The sequence below is a fragment of the Protomyctophum parallelum genome (assembly GCF_964188405.1).
Source record: "Protomyctophum parallelum genome assembly, chromosome: 11".
Taxonomy (NCBI): Eukaryota; Metazoa; Chordata; class Actinopteri; order Myctophiformes; family Myctophidae; genus Protomyctophum; species Protomyctophum parallelum.
The window spans coordinates 47,716,371-47,729,616 of NC_139707.1; the positions used below are offsets into that span (position 1 = coordinate 47,716,371).

The window sequence follows — 13,246 nt, forward strand, 5'->3', positions numbered from 1 at the left end:
CTAGACTGTATTACCTTAATAAACATGGTCATGAATACTTTCTGCTTCCAGTCACTAGTTTAAAGTCTCATTTCTAATGTCATAATATTCTTTTTGGAAAATTATGGTCCCATTTATTAAAAAAAAGACCATAAAGTCGCGCAAGTTTTGAGGGGCGTGGCTACCGTTACAGTCTATGATCGGGATTCCCCTCCCACTCGAGTCAAAATAAAAACCAACGGAGAAGAAGGGGGGAAGTCCCGCCTCGTTGTCTGGGCCAGCCAATGGGCCAGCTGGGTCCAAACGGATCTAGAAAGATGGCGACTTACAATACAAGGACTGACAGGCTTCATTTTACGTTCATGTTAGACCCGGAGAACGCTTTGTCCATATTTTTTACAGTCTATGGTGCGGGTGTTTGTTCCTTTTTCATTTTCGGGGCACCGTACCCTGTCCTACGCACCTGTCCCCTTTAGGTGAGCAAAAGCTTTGCTTTTTTAAAACAAAATGGTGAAAATTTAGCCAATCTAAACTCTTCACAAAAAGTTGGGAAACTTAATTTGAGTCGAATTCTCTCCCCTTCAATGATATTAATTGTTATTGTATTTTATATACCCTGTATATTTTTGAGTGGTGCAACCACTCCTACAACCAGCTTGCAATGTCCTCGTACCTGTTTGTTTGTTTGTGTGTGTGTCTGTCTGTGTAAGCACGAGTATGTGACTTAATAATAGCAGTAGGGGGCGCCAGAAACAGTGAGAGGGGTAGTGACTCTAATGAGAGAGAGTGAGAGTGAGAGAGAGAGAGAGAGAGAGAGAGAGAGAGAGAGGGGGGTGGGGGGGGGGGGAATTGCACCACTCAGTTCACACGTGTGTGATTTTATTGTTACAATTACAAAAAAAAGGTTGATCTTTTTATTTTGAGGCCTAAGGTGGTTAATCACGCGTGCATGCATGCGTGCGTGCGTGCGTGCGTGCATTGCGTTGCATGCGTGCGTGCGTGCGTGCGTGCGTTGCGTTGCATGCGTGTGTGTTCAAAGTACCTTGATCTGGTGAGGGACGGTCACAGGAGTGTTCAGGTGACCCAGCTGACCGCTGATGTTACTGCCCCACGAGAACACCTGCAACACACACAGCAGTATTAGAGTGCAGTGTGTGTGCGTGCGTGTATAATAGTTTAAAGGAGAATTCCATGCTAGAATGCTTTCTTATCTTTCTTACCTTTCTTTGTAGTTGTTACGTCCCCATCAAAGAGGTCCAGGTGTTTTTTTGTGCAAAAAATGTCCCTACCATAAGCCCTCAATGAATTGCATTGCATTGAATGGGAATTGAATGGGGCTATGAGGTGTTATGCTAATTTGCTTATTTCCATCGAAAGAAGTAGTAAAGTGTGCCGCTTGGGATAATATTTACATTATGAAGAGAGGATATATACAAAGAAATTATAATTTTGAGCGATGGAAATAAGCGAATTAGCACAACACCCCATAGCCCAATTCAATTCCCATTCAATTCAATGCTTAGGGCTTATGGTAGGGGAAATAGCCAATAAGGAGCTTTTTCACAAAATAACACCTGGACCTCTTTGGTGGGGACGTAACGACTACAAAGAAAGGTAAGAAAGCCTTTTAGTATGGAATTCTCCTTTAAACAAAGTTACACAGTGCATAACAACATGTAGGGTTAAGGGCAGTCCATACTGTCTCCGACCATCGAACTTTTCGTCGGAAAGCTCCGGTACAACTACAGCATGACGTCACTCGCAACTTCTGAAACGCATTCCTCCGAATTTTTGTTCTGAAAGCTGCACTCCCAGATGTTGTGACTCTCCGAACTCTACTTCGGAGAAAAAATTAAAGTCTGGTCTTTCCGACGAAAAGTTCGGTGGTCGGAGACAGTATGGACTGCCCTTTAGTTTAGTTAGTTTAGGGTTAGTTATAGGGTTAGGGTTAGTTATAGGGTTAGTTATAGGGTTAGTTTAGGGTTAGTTATACCTGGCAGCGGGCAGTGAGGGCCATGGAGTGATGGGAGCCGGCCACGATTTTAACCACTTCCTCTCCTGTCAGACTGTCGATGCGCAGAGGCTGGAGTCTGACACACACACACACACACACACACACACAGTTCAGTGTCTGCAATAATTGGCAGTCGACCATATATGGAGAAGGCGATGCTTCCTGTACCCGTCATCTGTACCTGAAGCACTTGTTGTAGAGTTTTCTTTTTCAAGTTTGCTCATCCACTATTGTTTGTGTCCAAGAAATGTCTTGTAAAATGTGAATGCAAATAAAGATGTTAAATGTGTGTGTGTGTGCGTGCGTGCGCGTACCTGGGCAGGTGGTCTGCGTGTCCCAGCTGACCCTCGAGGCCACGCCCCCAGCTCCACACCTCTGTTTCCAGGGAGGGTAGCTCCGCCCCCAGCCCCGCCTCCCCCCTGGCGGCATGTGGGCGTCGACTCAGCGGGGAGCCCCCTGCTGGAGGAGACCAGTGGTGCAATTATTAACGGTGATTTGTTTTTTGTCGTTGTTGTTGTCAGTGTTTCTTCTTTGTGTACATTCTTTTTAACTTTTATTTTGTATAAAACTCAAATAAACTTTCCGCCACTAAAACAAATGCACGCACACACGCTCGCACGCACGCGCACGCACACGCACACACACACACGTGCGCACACACCATGGCTCCGTGGCCCAGGCAGGGAGTGAGTTCTGTGTTTCTCCTCATAGCTGAGGTCCATCAGGCAGGAGGTGGTCTTCTTCTTCTTCTGGCGTCTCCCCTCCTCCTCCTCCTCCTGCTCCTCCATACGCACAGGAGCAGAGGAGGACAGCCCACAGCTACAGACACACACACACACACACACACACACACACACGCATGCACACACGCATGCACACAGAGAGGTGGGACAAAGCAACTAAAAATCAATCTTAATCCCATTTAGTGTGTGTGTGTGTGTGCGTGTGCGTGTGCGTGTGCGTGTGTGTGTGTGTGTGTGTGTGCAGTGAAAAGGGGAGGTGCCGGGGAATGTTGCGCAATAACAGTGTGTATGAGAAAAGTAATATTTGTACAGTAAAATATGACAGTTGCGTGGATGCAATGTAGTGCAGCTGGATTCTGGGAGCATGCAGATTTTATTTTGCATGGAGAGATAACAGTGTGGTTTGGTAGGAGAAGGACCACGGATAAATGTGCTCGTGTAGGATAAGGACTGTTGAGCTTTGCCCTCTATATTTGCTTACAATTTCCTTCAAAGCATAAAGATCAGTGCCATGCTTGGGTTTGAATCCATACTGATGGGAGTCAATGTACTTGTCCAACAGAATCCTTTCCAATAGGTTATAGACAGTATACTGGCTAAAGCTACAGATCTGTAATATTGTCAACACTAGCATTGTCCTTCATCACTGGGACTAATACAACAGAGAGCATCATGGAATCAGGGAGTATACCATGAATCATAAAACCAGTAAAAACACAATCCAAGGAAGAGGAGATAATTTTACACTGGCATATTGAAGATGCTCAGCAGTAATGCCGTCTAGGCACCTCCTGTGTTGAAATGGGACCGTATACCCAAGTTCCCTCAGCCCTATGTTCCCTCAGCCCTATGTTCCCTCAGCCCTATGTTCCCTTAGCCCTATGTTCCCTCATCCCTATATCCCCTCATTCCAAAACAGACAGGGGGGCGGGGGGGGGGGGGTTGTAACTAAGGCATCAATTATACTATAACGCTACCCATAGTTCACCCTGCAGCAACAGAACACATTGCAGATACCAAGTTACAGCAATGACACTACTGGGGTCTAGTCTATCAACTTTGTTATAGCAAATGCTCCACAACAACACAGTGAACGTTGTTCATGTATGTCCATACATATATTTTTTAATGTTCACAATTTGATATATATAGTTTCAGGATGACATGCTCATTAATATGTTGCAGGAGATTTGTGGTATTGTATGCGATATCGGTACCACATTTGTCGTGGTATGTGTGAGTCAAGTCAACTGTATGACCACAGTGGAAAAGAACATGGCATGGTAAATAGTTATATTTTTTGTCAGTTGAGAGAAAGTGTTTCAAAGTGTCATATCTAAGGCTGTCAAAAATAACGCGTTAATGGCATTAATCAATTGCGTTAATTAATTGCGTTAAAATATTTAACGCAATTAACGCATGTTAGTGTTCCCCCTAACATGCGCCCGTGCGCGCGGCTCAGGAACGTCCAGTCGTCCAGAGCATAACAAATCTGTCACTGTGTAGCACACAGTCATGATTGAACAACATCAGAGAGATAGCTTGTGTATTGTAGTTTGGTTGCAAAGTGGTTTGATTCTGTAACTCTGTTGCGTTACTTTGTCTGCCTAGCAAAGCCCCATTAGGCTACACTGCACACACACACACACACACACACACACACACACACACACACACTACTAGTGTTAGCTATCAGCGCGCTGCAAGAATCACTCGGGTCCGTCGCAACTTGTGGACATTTTGAAAATGCCATTAATGTTTGTCCGGCTGGTTTCGTTTTGTCCTACGCGATTACGTGAATCAGCATGGCTGCGCCTGCAGTAGGCTATTACCAAAACAAACACATGGTACTTTTGTGTCGCACATGGAAAGCAACTGAAAACGACCATGGATATATTAAAGTTCCCCTGTGCTGCTGTGCACAGCGGAGAATGTGCACAACTCCAGGTACGAACCAAAACACTGACTGAAGCTGATTCACGACTACCTAACTATCTCCAGACTAGTCCTGCAGTCCCGCAATGAAGGAGAGACAATCTCGCCTCTCACTACAGTCCACTACAATGCCATTCTAGCCTTAAAACCTACATTTATATGTTATTCAATAATTACTTTAGCGCAAAATATAGGCTTTTCTAAACCAAGCCCTGTTTCCAAAAATGTGCCATTATTGTATTTTGTGAATTTCAATTAACTATAGTCTACAGTTTAACCCATTGCTTCTCAGCTATTTTAATTTCAAGGACCCCCAAATTAAATTGATAGAAAGTAGCCTAGGCCATTTTATTATGATTTTCATCTCTGGACTGGGACCCCAGTCTCCATTCATCCATCCATCCATCTTCAACCGCTTATCTCTAGTCGGGTCGCGGGGGCAACAGCTCCACCAGAGTGTTCCAGACTTCCCTCTCCAGAGCAACATAAGTGACTTCCTCCTGGGGGACCGCAGTCTACATGGCCAAAAGCCAGTGTTGATTTAACTCAAAGTGTAGGCTAGGCCTACAAATGCTCACATCACATCATGGCTATACTAAATGCATTAGAAAACAAAAAACATTCAAAGACGAATGTATATCCGCTTTCTGTCATTTATATTTCCATTTCCACAACAATAAACAGGAAAACATGGCATATTTTGGACATAGTTCGAATGGTGATTAATCATGATTAAATTAATTTTGAAGCTGTGATTAATCTGATTAAAATTTTTAATCATTTGACAGCCCTAGTCATATCACAATAACAACTAAATCATAATAACACTCAACAAGCATAATTCATGGAAACCCTTGATCCTCAGACCTCCTCAGCTCTGATCAAGGTCGGGCACCCTAATCAAACTACTATTGTGACACTGCATTCCTTTAAATCCTGACATGAATCACTCATCATGTACTTAATTATCTGTTTTGAATCTCAGGTATGTTTCCATTGCACCACACCTTAATGGACTGACACCCACTATTTAAGCTACGTTAACAAACAAACACAAAACTCGTTTAGCTTGTAGGTCTCAGGACGGCCACCTGCCAGTATACAGTGGATAACTTCCCAGTCTTGCTGGGTAAGTTAATTGGGTAACTACTGTATATATCTAACTACTTTAACCCTGACATCCTGATTTTGGGCATAAGGCTAAGAAGAGAGGACAATTGCTGATCTACAAGGTCACAACATGCCGTAATGTGTTGTGAGCTTGTAGATTGGCTTTTCCCCAAAAATAAGTTTTGATAAGTGACTTATTTTAAAATGTGTAGCGCAGTGGAATAGAGTAGACAATATATGACACGTCAAGAGTCTATTAATACTGTAGGCTATACATTTGTGTTCTCGTAATATCATTGATCACTTGTTTTGCATGTCCGTGGCAAAAATAAAACATTAATGCAAATGTCGATCACATTCACAAGCTGGCATAGTGATGCCCCTGGGTGCAGATAGCTGCTGTACTATCATGGTTATTGGTGGTGAAGGCAATACTAATAATGTTAGTCTGGATATATCAAATCCTGTGTTGAGGATCACATGCACTTTATGAACAAAATAACACCCAAACCAGACAATTAATTAAAAGGTTTCATAATTACAGTCTGCTTGAGGTGTAATGCAGCTTTAAACAAAATAGCAGACAGTGGCACTGGTACATATCTGAACTCATCTTCTCCTCCTACAGTGCGTGTCAACCACATTAATCCCCATAGCCGACACCGGTATGGCCCTTCTCAGCTTCAATGACGTTTTTAATACCAATCGTTGCATAGAAGCATCATGGTTTTGTTATGCGTACACACCCATGGTACTGTGCCAAGAGAACTCACAAATCAAGACAAACGCACGCACACGCAGTCAAGTTGTCTACCGATGTTAACCATCTCAAACCCTCACCCTAACCTAACCTCCCACGGGACAGCACACCTCAATTTAACCTAACCCTTAACGCAGGGATGTCAAACTCAAATACACGGTGGGCCAAAATAAATAAATTGGTAGAAGTCAAGGGCCGGACTGTGTTTCAACACACGGGCACCGCGGTCAGGAGGACGTCCCAGGCAAATAGCATAAAAGTAAATGCATTTAAAACTGAAAATGCATTATTATTATTAAGCTCAGTTTCCTGTTCTATGATCCTCACAAAGCAGGACTTGTAGTATTATGGTGGTCCGTGCAATATACCAGAGGGCCAGTTCTAATACTAATTAAATATCATCCCGCGGGCCAAAGATAATTCATTCACGGGCCTGATTTGGCCCCCGGGCCTTGAGTTTGACATATATGGTCTAGGGGTATGATTCTCGCTTTGGGTGCGAGAGGTCCCGGGTTCAAATCCCGGACGAGCCCTACTGTTGACACTGCACTTCACCATCCCTCGCCTTAGTTCATGTGTTGGAAAGAAATATGTTGTAGCCTGGAAGAAGACAAAATAGAAACTCAGCAACGACTAGCAGACATTGTCAATATTATGCACCATAAAGCTGCAGTTTTCTATGAATTTTAAATGGAAGCCATCAACATGACACTACAAAGTGACACCCAACGTTTGTACCTGTTGCACAAACAATAAAGCTCCGTAGTCGGCAGGACTCGAACCTGCGCGGGGAGACCCCAATGGATTTCTAGTCCATCACCTTAACCGCTCGGCCACGACTACCGCTGTTACCTGGAAGCACACCTGTTCAGCAATTTTGGGTGAACACAAAGAGGAACTTGAACCCACAACCCAAGCCAAATTGCAATCTTCTGAAAGTTGATTGATGGGTTAAATTGACCCTCCTATCTCCATTACCTGCATCATCTCTGACATCTTCAAGAAAGCCACAAGTGCATCAGACAGCTTTGTGAGAGTAAATATTACAATGAAAACAGGGCTCGTTGCTCTAGGGGTATGATTCTCGCTTAGGGTGCGAGAGGTCCCGGGTTCAAATCCCGGACGAACCCCTCCAGTTCCCCATCCTTCCAAAGCATTTCTGAACATTCAATGTTCTCAGCAGCTTGGTTCAAAGGTTGTTTCTTACAAAGTTGGAAAATGCTGTGTTCACACATTCTTCAGTCTTGAACTAATTCTATTAAATATCTAAATGATCTCTATTACCTGCTGCATTGCTGACATCTCCAAGAAAGACACATGTGCATCAAACAGCTGTGTTACACGGAAGATGCCAATGAAAACCAAGGCTCGTTGGTCTAGGGGTATGATTCTCGCTTCGGGTGCGAGAGGTCCCGGGTTCAAATCCCGGACGAGCCCTTCCCGTTACTCTGTCCAATAAATATAATATGGGAATGTTATCAGAAAAACGGCAAATCTGGTGAATACATCACCTGCCAAGAAATGTCTTCACTGATGCATTTGTAAAGTTGTCTAGTAACACATTACAAAGGTTGAAAGTTGTGATACCACCTTATACTGGCAACATTTTCAATTTTGAATTATGCTTTAAGTATCATGTTAGGGGTCAAACTAAGGGAATAGCTTTACACATTGTAATGTATTACATTTCACAGTTGTAAAGTCTCCTGAGAGACTAACAAAAATTGCCATTTCTGACTATATTTCAAGTCATCCTGGCGGGGTATTGGGTAAAGTTTTCAACTAGCAATAATCACGTCTCAGTAGAACTTCATTGACTATGAAATTGCCGCTGCGCAAGAGTACTATTGAGAGGTCACATGATTCTATGACTCCTGAATGTGTAGTCTCTAACAGCGTGGTGCCCAGCTGATACTTCTCAGTAGGCCTATAGGCTATTGTCACATATGCAACGGCCAATCGTTAACGCCTTGCACAAGATGAAGATGGTTGTGTTTTGGGTATAGACAAAGGGAGACTTGAACCCACACCCCAAGCAACATTTGAAAGTTGATTAATGGGTTAAATTGACACTCATATCTCCATTACCTGCATTGCTGACATATTCAAGAAAGACACATGTGCATCAAACAGCTGTGTTAGATGGAAGATGCCAAATAATAACAAGGCTCGTTGGTCTAGGGCAGGGATGTCAAACTCAAATACACGGTGGGCCAAAATAAATAAATTGGTAGAAGTCAAGGGCCGGACTGTGTTTCAACACACGGGCACCGCGGTCAGGAGGACGTCCCAGGCAAATAGCATAAAAGTAAATGCATTTAAAACTGAAAATGCATTATTATTATTAAGCTCAGTTTCCTGTTCTATGATCCTCACAAAGCAGGACTTGTAGTATTATGGTGGTCCGTGCAATATACCAGAGGGCCAGTTCTAATACTAATTAAATATCATCCCGCGGGCCAAAGATAATTCATTCACGGGCCTGATTTGGCCCCCGGGCCTTGAGTTTGACATATATGCCTTAACGCACCCCTCACCAACCTTAATCCAGTCGTCTTAACGCACCCCTCACCAACCTTATGTCTAACCAAAGGATGCCTCCCGAGCCACTTCCAATGTGATTGAACTAGCCATTTTGTTTCTTAACTTGGTGTCTTATATCTTTATGGGTCCAAGCCCTGTCGGTCTGTCTCTGCCCCAAAAAGCAAGAATTTCAAACCCACAAAACGTGGGTTTGAAATTCTTTCCTTTCGTTATTTTAATCCATTGGATGATATGCCCCAATCTCTTAACTTCGTGTTTTCGTCAACGGACACGGAGAAAACGAATTAGAAAGTAAATAATAAACTTCATTCATTAATTTTAAATTCATCCACCGCAGAGGAGCTGTCATTGGTCAAAAGCCAGTGCACCTCACGGGGCCAGAGGGCTGAGCAGAGCCTTCTATAGGCTCTGGGGCTGACAAATATTAGCCCCAAAGTTGAGTAAATCAACGGAGGTGTGGCACCGCCAGGAGAGTGTGACCCAACTTAATGTGTTTTAAGAGTCTGTTTAATTATTTAATAATTTCGTTATATGATGGTTTACAATTAATACTGTGAATTAATTGCACTAGCAAAGTGTAACATGCAGTGAGGACGGAACATTTGTGCTAGCCCATGGGTTCTCTGGGGTCCCAATATAAGGAGCGCAGCTTCCGGTTCCCCTCAGTTACATTCTGGAAAGAAAAGCAACACTCATTGCTCCGTCTTTATCCCCGTTTATTCAGGTTCAGTTTTATTAATGAGGTACTCAGCAGCCCTGAGACCCGTAACAGAGGCTTGTCATGTCAGCTGTCAATCACTCAACTCAATGAAGGCCAATGGAAGACGATTTATTGGGCTGTAAAACAATATGCCCATTTTGACCCATTTTGTTTTTTCTTGCAAATAATTGATGCTGCTGCTTTAGATTCTAGCAGCAGAGGCCCACAGCAGAGCATACCCTGCTCTACGCAGGATTATTATTTCAAAACGTACATTAACCCATTCTGAACGGTAACCCATTTTGGTGTTGGCATCATGTTATGCTTTAGCTATTGAAAAATAGCAGATCTACAAGCTCATATCGCGCCGGCGCGATACGAGCTTGTAGGTCTGCTATTTTTTGAAAAATCGATGGGTTAATCAGACCAGTGTGTGTCCAGTGGAAACCTCGTGTGAATCTGATCTAAGGTCAGAATGGGTTAACCACTTCCAGGGGTGTCAATCTGGTGATCCGCGGGCATTCTGTGGCCCCGGGGACAGATCCAATGCGGCCCGTGGGCCGCGACACAAAAAGTGAATCAACACTACCTCTAAGCCAGTGAAAATGATTCTAAAAATGTCTTCTAAACAGACAGACATGCTTTGCTGTTATTGGATGGCAGAACTTACAGGGGGGCGTGTCTGATGACTGGACAATCGTCTTCATAACTGGAACCTTCTGCTAGAGAAGACTGCAGGCTGTCATCTGATGGAGAGGAGAGGAGAGGAGAGGAGAGGAGAGGAGAGGAGAGGAGAGGAGAGGAGAGGAGAGGAGAGGAGAGGAGAGGAGAGGAGAGGAGAGGAGAGGAGAGGAGGCATCACTTACTTCCTGGACTAAATGTTGTCTCAGTAAGTGCACCAAAGCATTATGGGAATTGTAGTCCACGAAGGAAGTGAGCCCAGTGTCCATGACATCATGGAGTCCATGGACACTTTGAAATACTACAAAAAGAACCCCCAGGAAAGTGTTTCTTGTCCCAAACATCATTTAAATGAGATAATAATAATAATGATTATGATCATAACGTAACTGCCACTGACCCGACGTGTGACTGGTCAGCGAGGCGCTATCCCCCGCCCCTCCGCTGTGACTGGTCAGCGAGGCGCTATCCCCCGCCCCTCCGCTGTGACTGGTCAGCGAGGCGCTATCCCCCGCCCCCCCGCTGTGACTGACATCCTCGACGTCCTGTGAGCGGACGGAGAGTCTCTGGAAGAAGTCCTGAAGCTCCACCTCATCCGGGAATGGCGAGTTCCTATTGGATCTCCAGCCGGTCGGTGGGCGGGCCTTAGGACCGCTATCATCCACGCGTGCGTCGGGCCCAAGCCCGGTCGCCATTGGTGGGTTTGGTTCTGTAGAGGAAGATGGTGTCGTGTTGCTATACGGAGAGAGAGAGAGAGAGAGAGAGAGAGAGAGAGAGAGAGAGAGAGAGAGAGAGAGAGAGAGAGAGAGAATGATTACATTTGATGATGATAAAACATGATAGAAGTATTTCACTTATGACAACATTTTACAGGCACATAAAATAGTTAACCCTATCATTTATTGAAAAATTAGGACCTAATTCACGCCAGCATTTTTTTAATTTGAGCTCTTATTTTGAAAAGCCGCCATTTCCGGTCAGTTCGCAGTAGACCTAAATTTGGAAACTACACAGAGCTGGGCAGGCCTTCTTGACAATCTGAATCCAGTGCAGACTTGAAAGAGTTCAAAGTATGACTGTGTTGTAGTAGTAGAATCAATGTATGAAATAGATGACCTAAATAAGAACAGTATAATACAGTACAGTACAGTCAGAACAGAGACTGTAATGCATTGGTTCAAGTTAAAATATGGAGATAGGCATCAACAGGATAAATATCAATACTGTATAAATACTGTACATTGTGGTGGTGTTTGGGGTTTGGCTTCTGGACGACAGAGGGCTGGGGGTGGCAGGTCTTCCCCGGGTCCAGAGCTTCGTTCTGGGGCTACTCTTCTGAGAAGAGCCCTGTGGGGTAGAAACAACCATGGAGGAGTCAGGACCAAAACCACATCAAACCCACAGCGTCCCGAGCGGGAATCGAACCCAGGACCTTCTGTCCTGGGTTCGATTCCCGCTCGGGACGCTGTGGGTGCTGGCGGCGTGTTTCCTCCTCCGCGTCATCAGTGCCCATACCCGAGGCGGGGTTGGCCTTTCTGTGTGGAGTTTGCATGTTCTCCCCGTGTCCCCTAGGGTAGGTACCCTCACAAAAAACATGCAGTAATCCTGGTCTCTAAACTGCCTCCCCCTGGCCAGCCGGGGCGCCTGATGGAGGGGAAAGGAACTGGTTGGAATAACGTGTTCCTTCCACGCGCTACGTCCAACCAGGGAAACTCCCCCCTGTCAGGTGTAAAGGAGCAACTTGGACACTCAGGCATGAAGGAAGCATGAGTTCAAGTCCGTTGCTCTCCCCTTGTCCCCCATATATGGGGACTAGGTTGGTGGAGGGTGTGTACTGTGTAGAGCCCAGGATCACATTAGATGATTGACACAGGGGTGAAAAATGGGTTACAAAAATCGTGGGATAATAAAATATTTAATAAACCCATTCAGGACCGGGCAGAACCACACCATGGAGGAGTCAGAACCAAAACCACATCAAACCCAGTCAGGACGGGAACCCCTTTTGGCGTTTTAAGCATTATGTTATACTTTAGCTGTTGAAAAAATAGCAGATCTACAAGCTACGAGATCTGCTGTTTTTAGAAAGATCCTGAAAATGTGGCGCAAATCTTTGAATATATATTCTTTCAGAGCGAACAGGGTTCGCTCTTTCAGGGGGGGGGGGGGGTCCCTGGAACAACATAATTTTAGATGGGGGTCCACGATCAAATACAGATAATTCTGCGGGTCCTTGACATGAAAAAGGTTCAGCACCACTGACATAGTTATATATATATATTATTATTTTTTTTAAACTGTAAATGATTTAGAAGACATTGTGTAGAATCTGCTCTCAGGTCTAAATGGGTTAAACCACATTACAGGAGAACTAAAAGGCTTTCTAACCTTTATTTGTAGTTGTTACGTCCCCACCAAAGAGGTCCAGGTGTTATTTGTAGTTGTTACGTCCCCACCAAAGAGGTCCAGGTGTTATTTGTAGTTGTTACGTCCCCATCAAAGAGGTCCAGTTGTTATTTGTAGTTGTTACGTCCCCACCAAAGAGGTCCAGGTGTTATTTGTAGTTGTTACGTCCCCCACCAAAGAGGTCCAGGTGTTATTTGTAGTTGTTACGTCCCCCACCAAAGAGGTCCAGGTGTTATTTGTAGTTGTTACGTCCCCATCAAAGAGGTCCAGGTGTTATTTGTAGTTGTTACGTCCCCATCAAAGAGGTCCAGGTGTTATTTGTAGTTGTTACGTCCCCATCAAAGAGGTCCAGGTGTTATTTGTAGTTGTTACGT

The 13,246-nt window shown here is 44.4% G+C and overlaps 2 protein-coding genes across 2 annotated transcripts in view; both read right to left on the bottom strand.

Annotated features, from left to right (window-relative positions):
• LOC310867371 (NLR family CARD domain-containing protein 3-like) overlaps positions 1-13,246 on the bottom strand; it is a 139,860-nt gene that overhangs the window by 109,238 nt on the left and 17,376 nt on the right. The window lies entirely within an intron of this gene.
• LOC310867050 (alsin-like) overlaps positions 1-13,246 on the bottom strand; it is a 102,206-nt gene that overhangs the window by 79,349 nt on the left and 9,611 nt on the right. The window contains exons 7-13 of the mRNA XM_083776843.1: positions 11,707-11,813; positions 10,867-11,201; positions 10,456-10,531; positions 2,655-2,812; positions 2,308-2,452; positions 1,973-2,069; positions 1,022-1,099 (exon numbers count right to left, since the gene is read on the bottom strand). Of these exons, the coding sequence (XP_083632969.1) occupies positions 1,022-1,099; positions 1,973-2,069; positions 2,308-2,452; positions 2,655-2,812; positions 10,456-10,531; positions 10,867-11,201; positions 11,707-11,813 (996 nt within the window). The remainder of the gene's footprint in view (positions 1-1,021; positions 1,100-1,972; positions 2,070-2,307; positions 2,453-2,654; positions 2,813-10,455; positions 10,532-10,866; positions 11,202-11,706; positions 11,814-13,246) is intronic.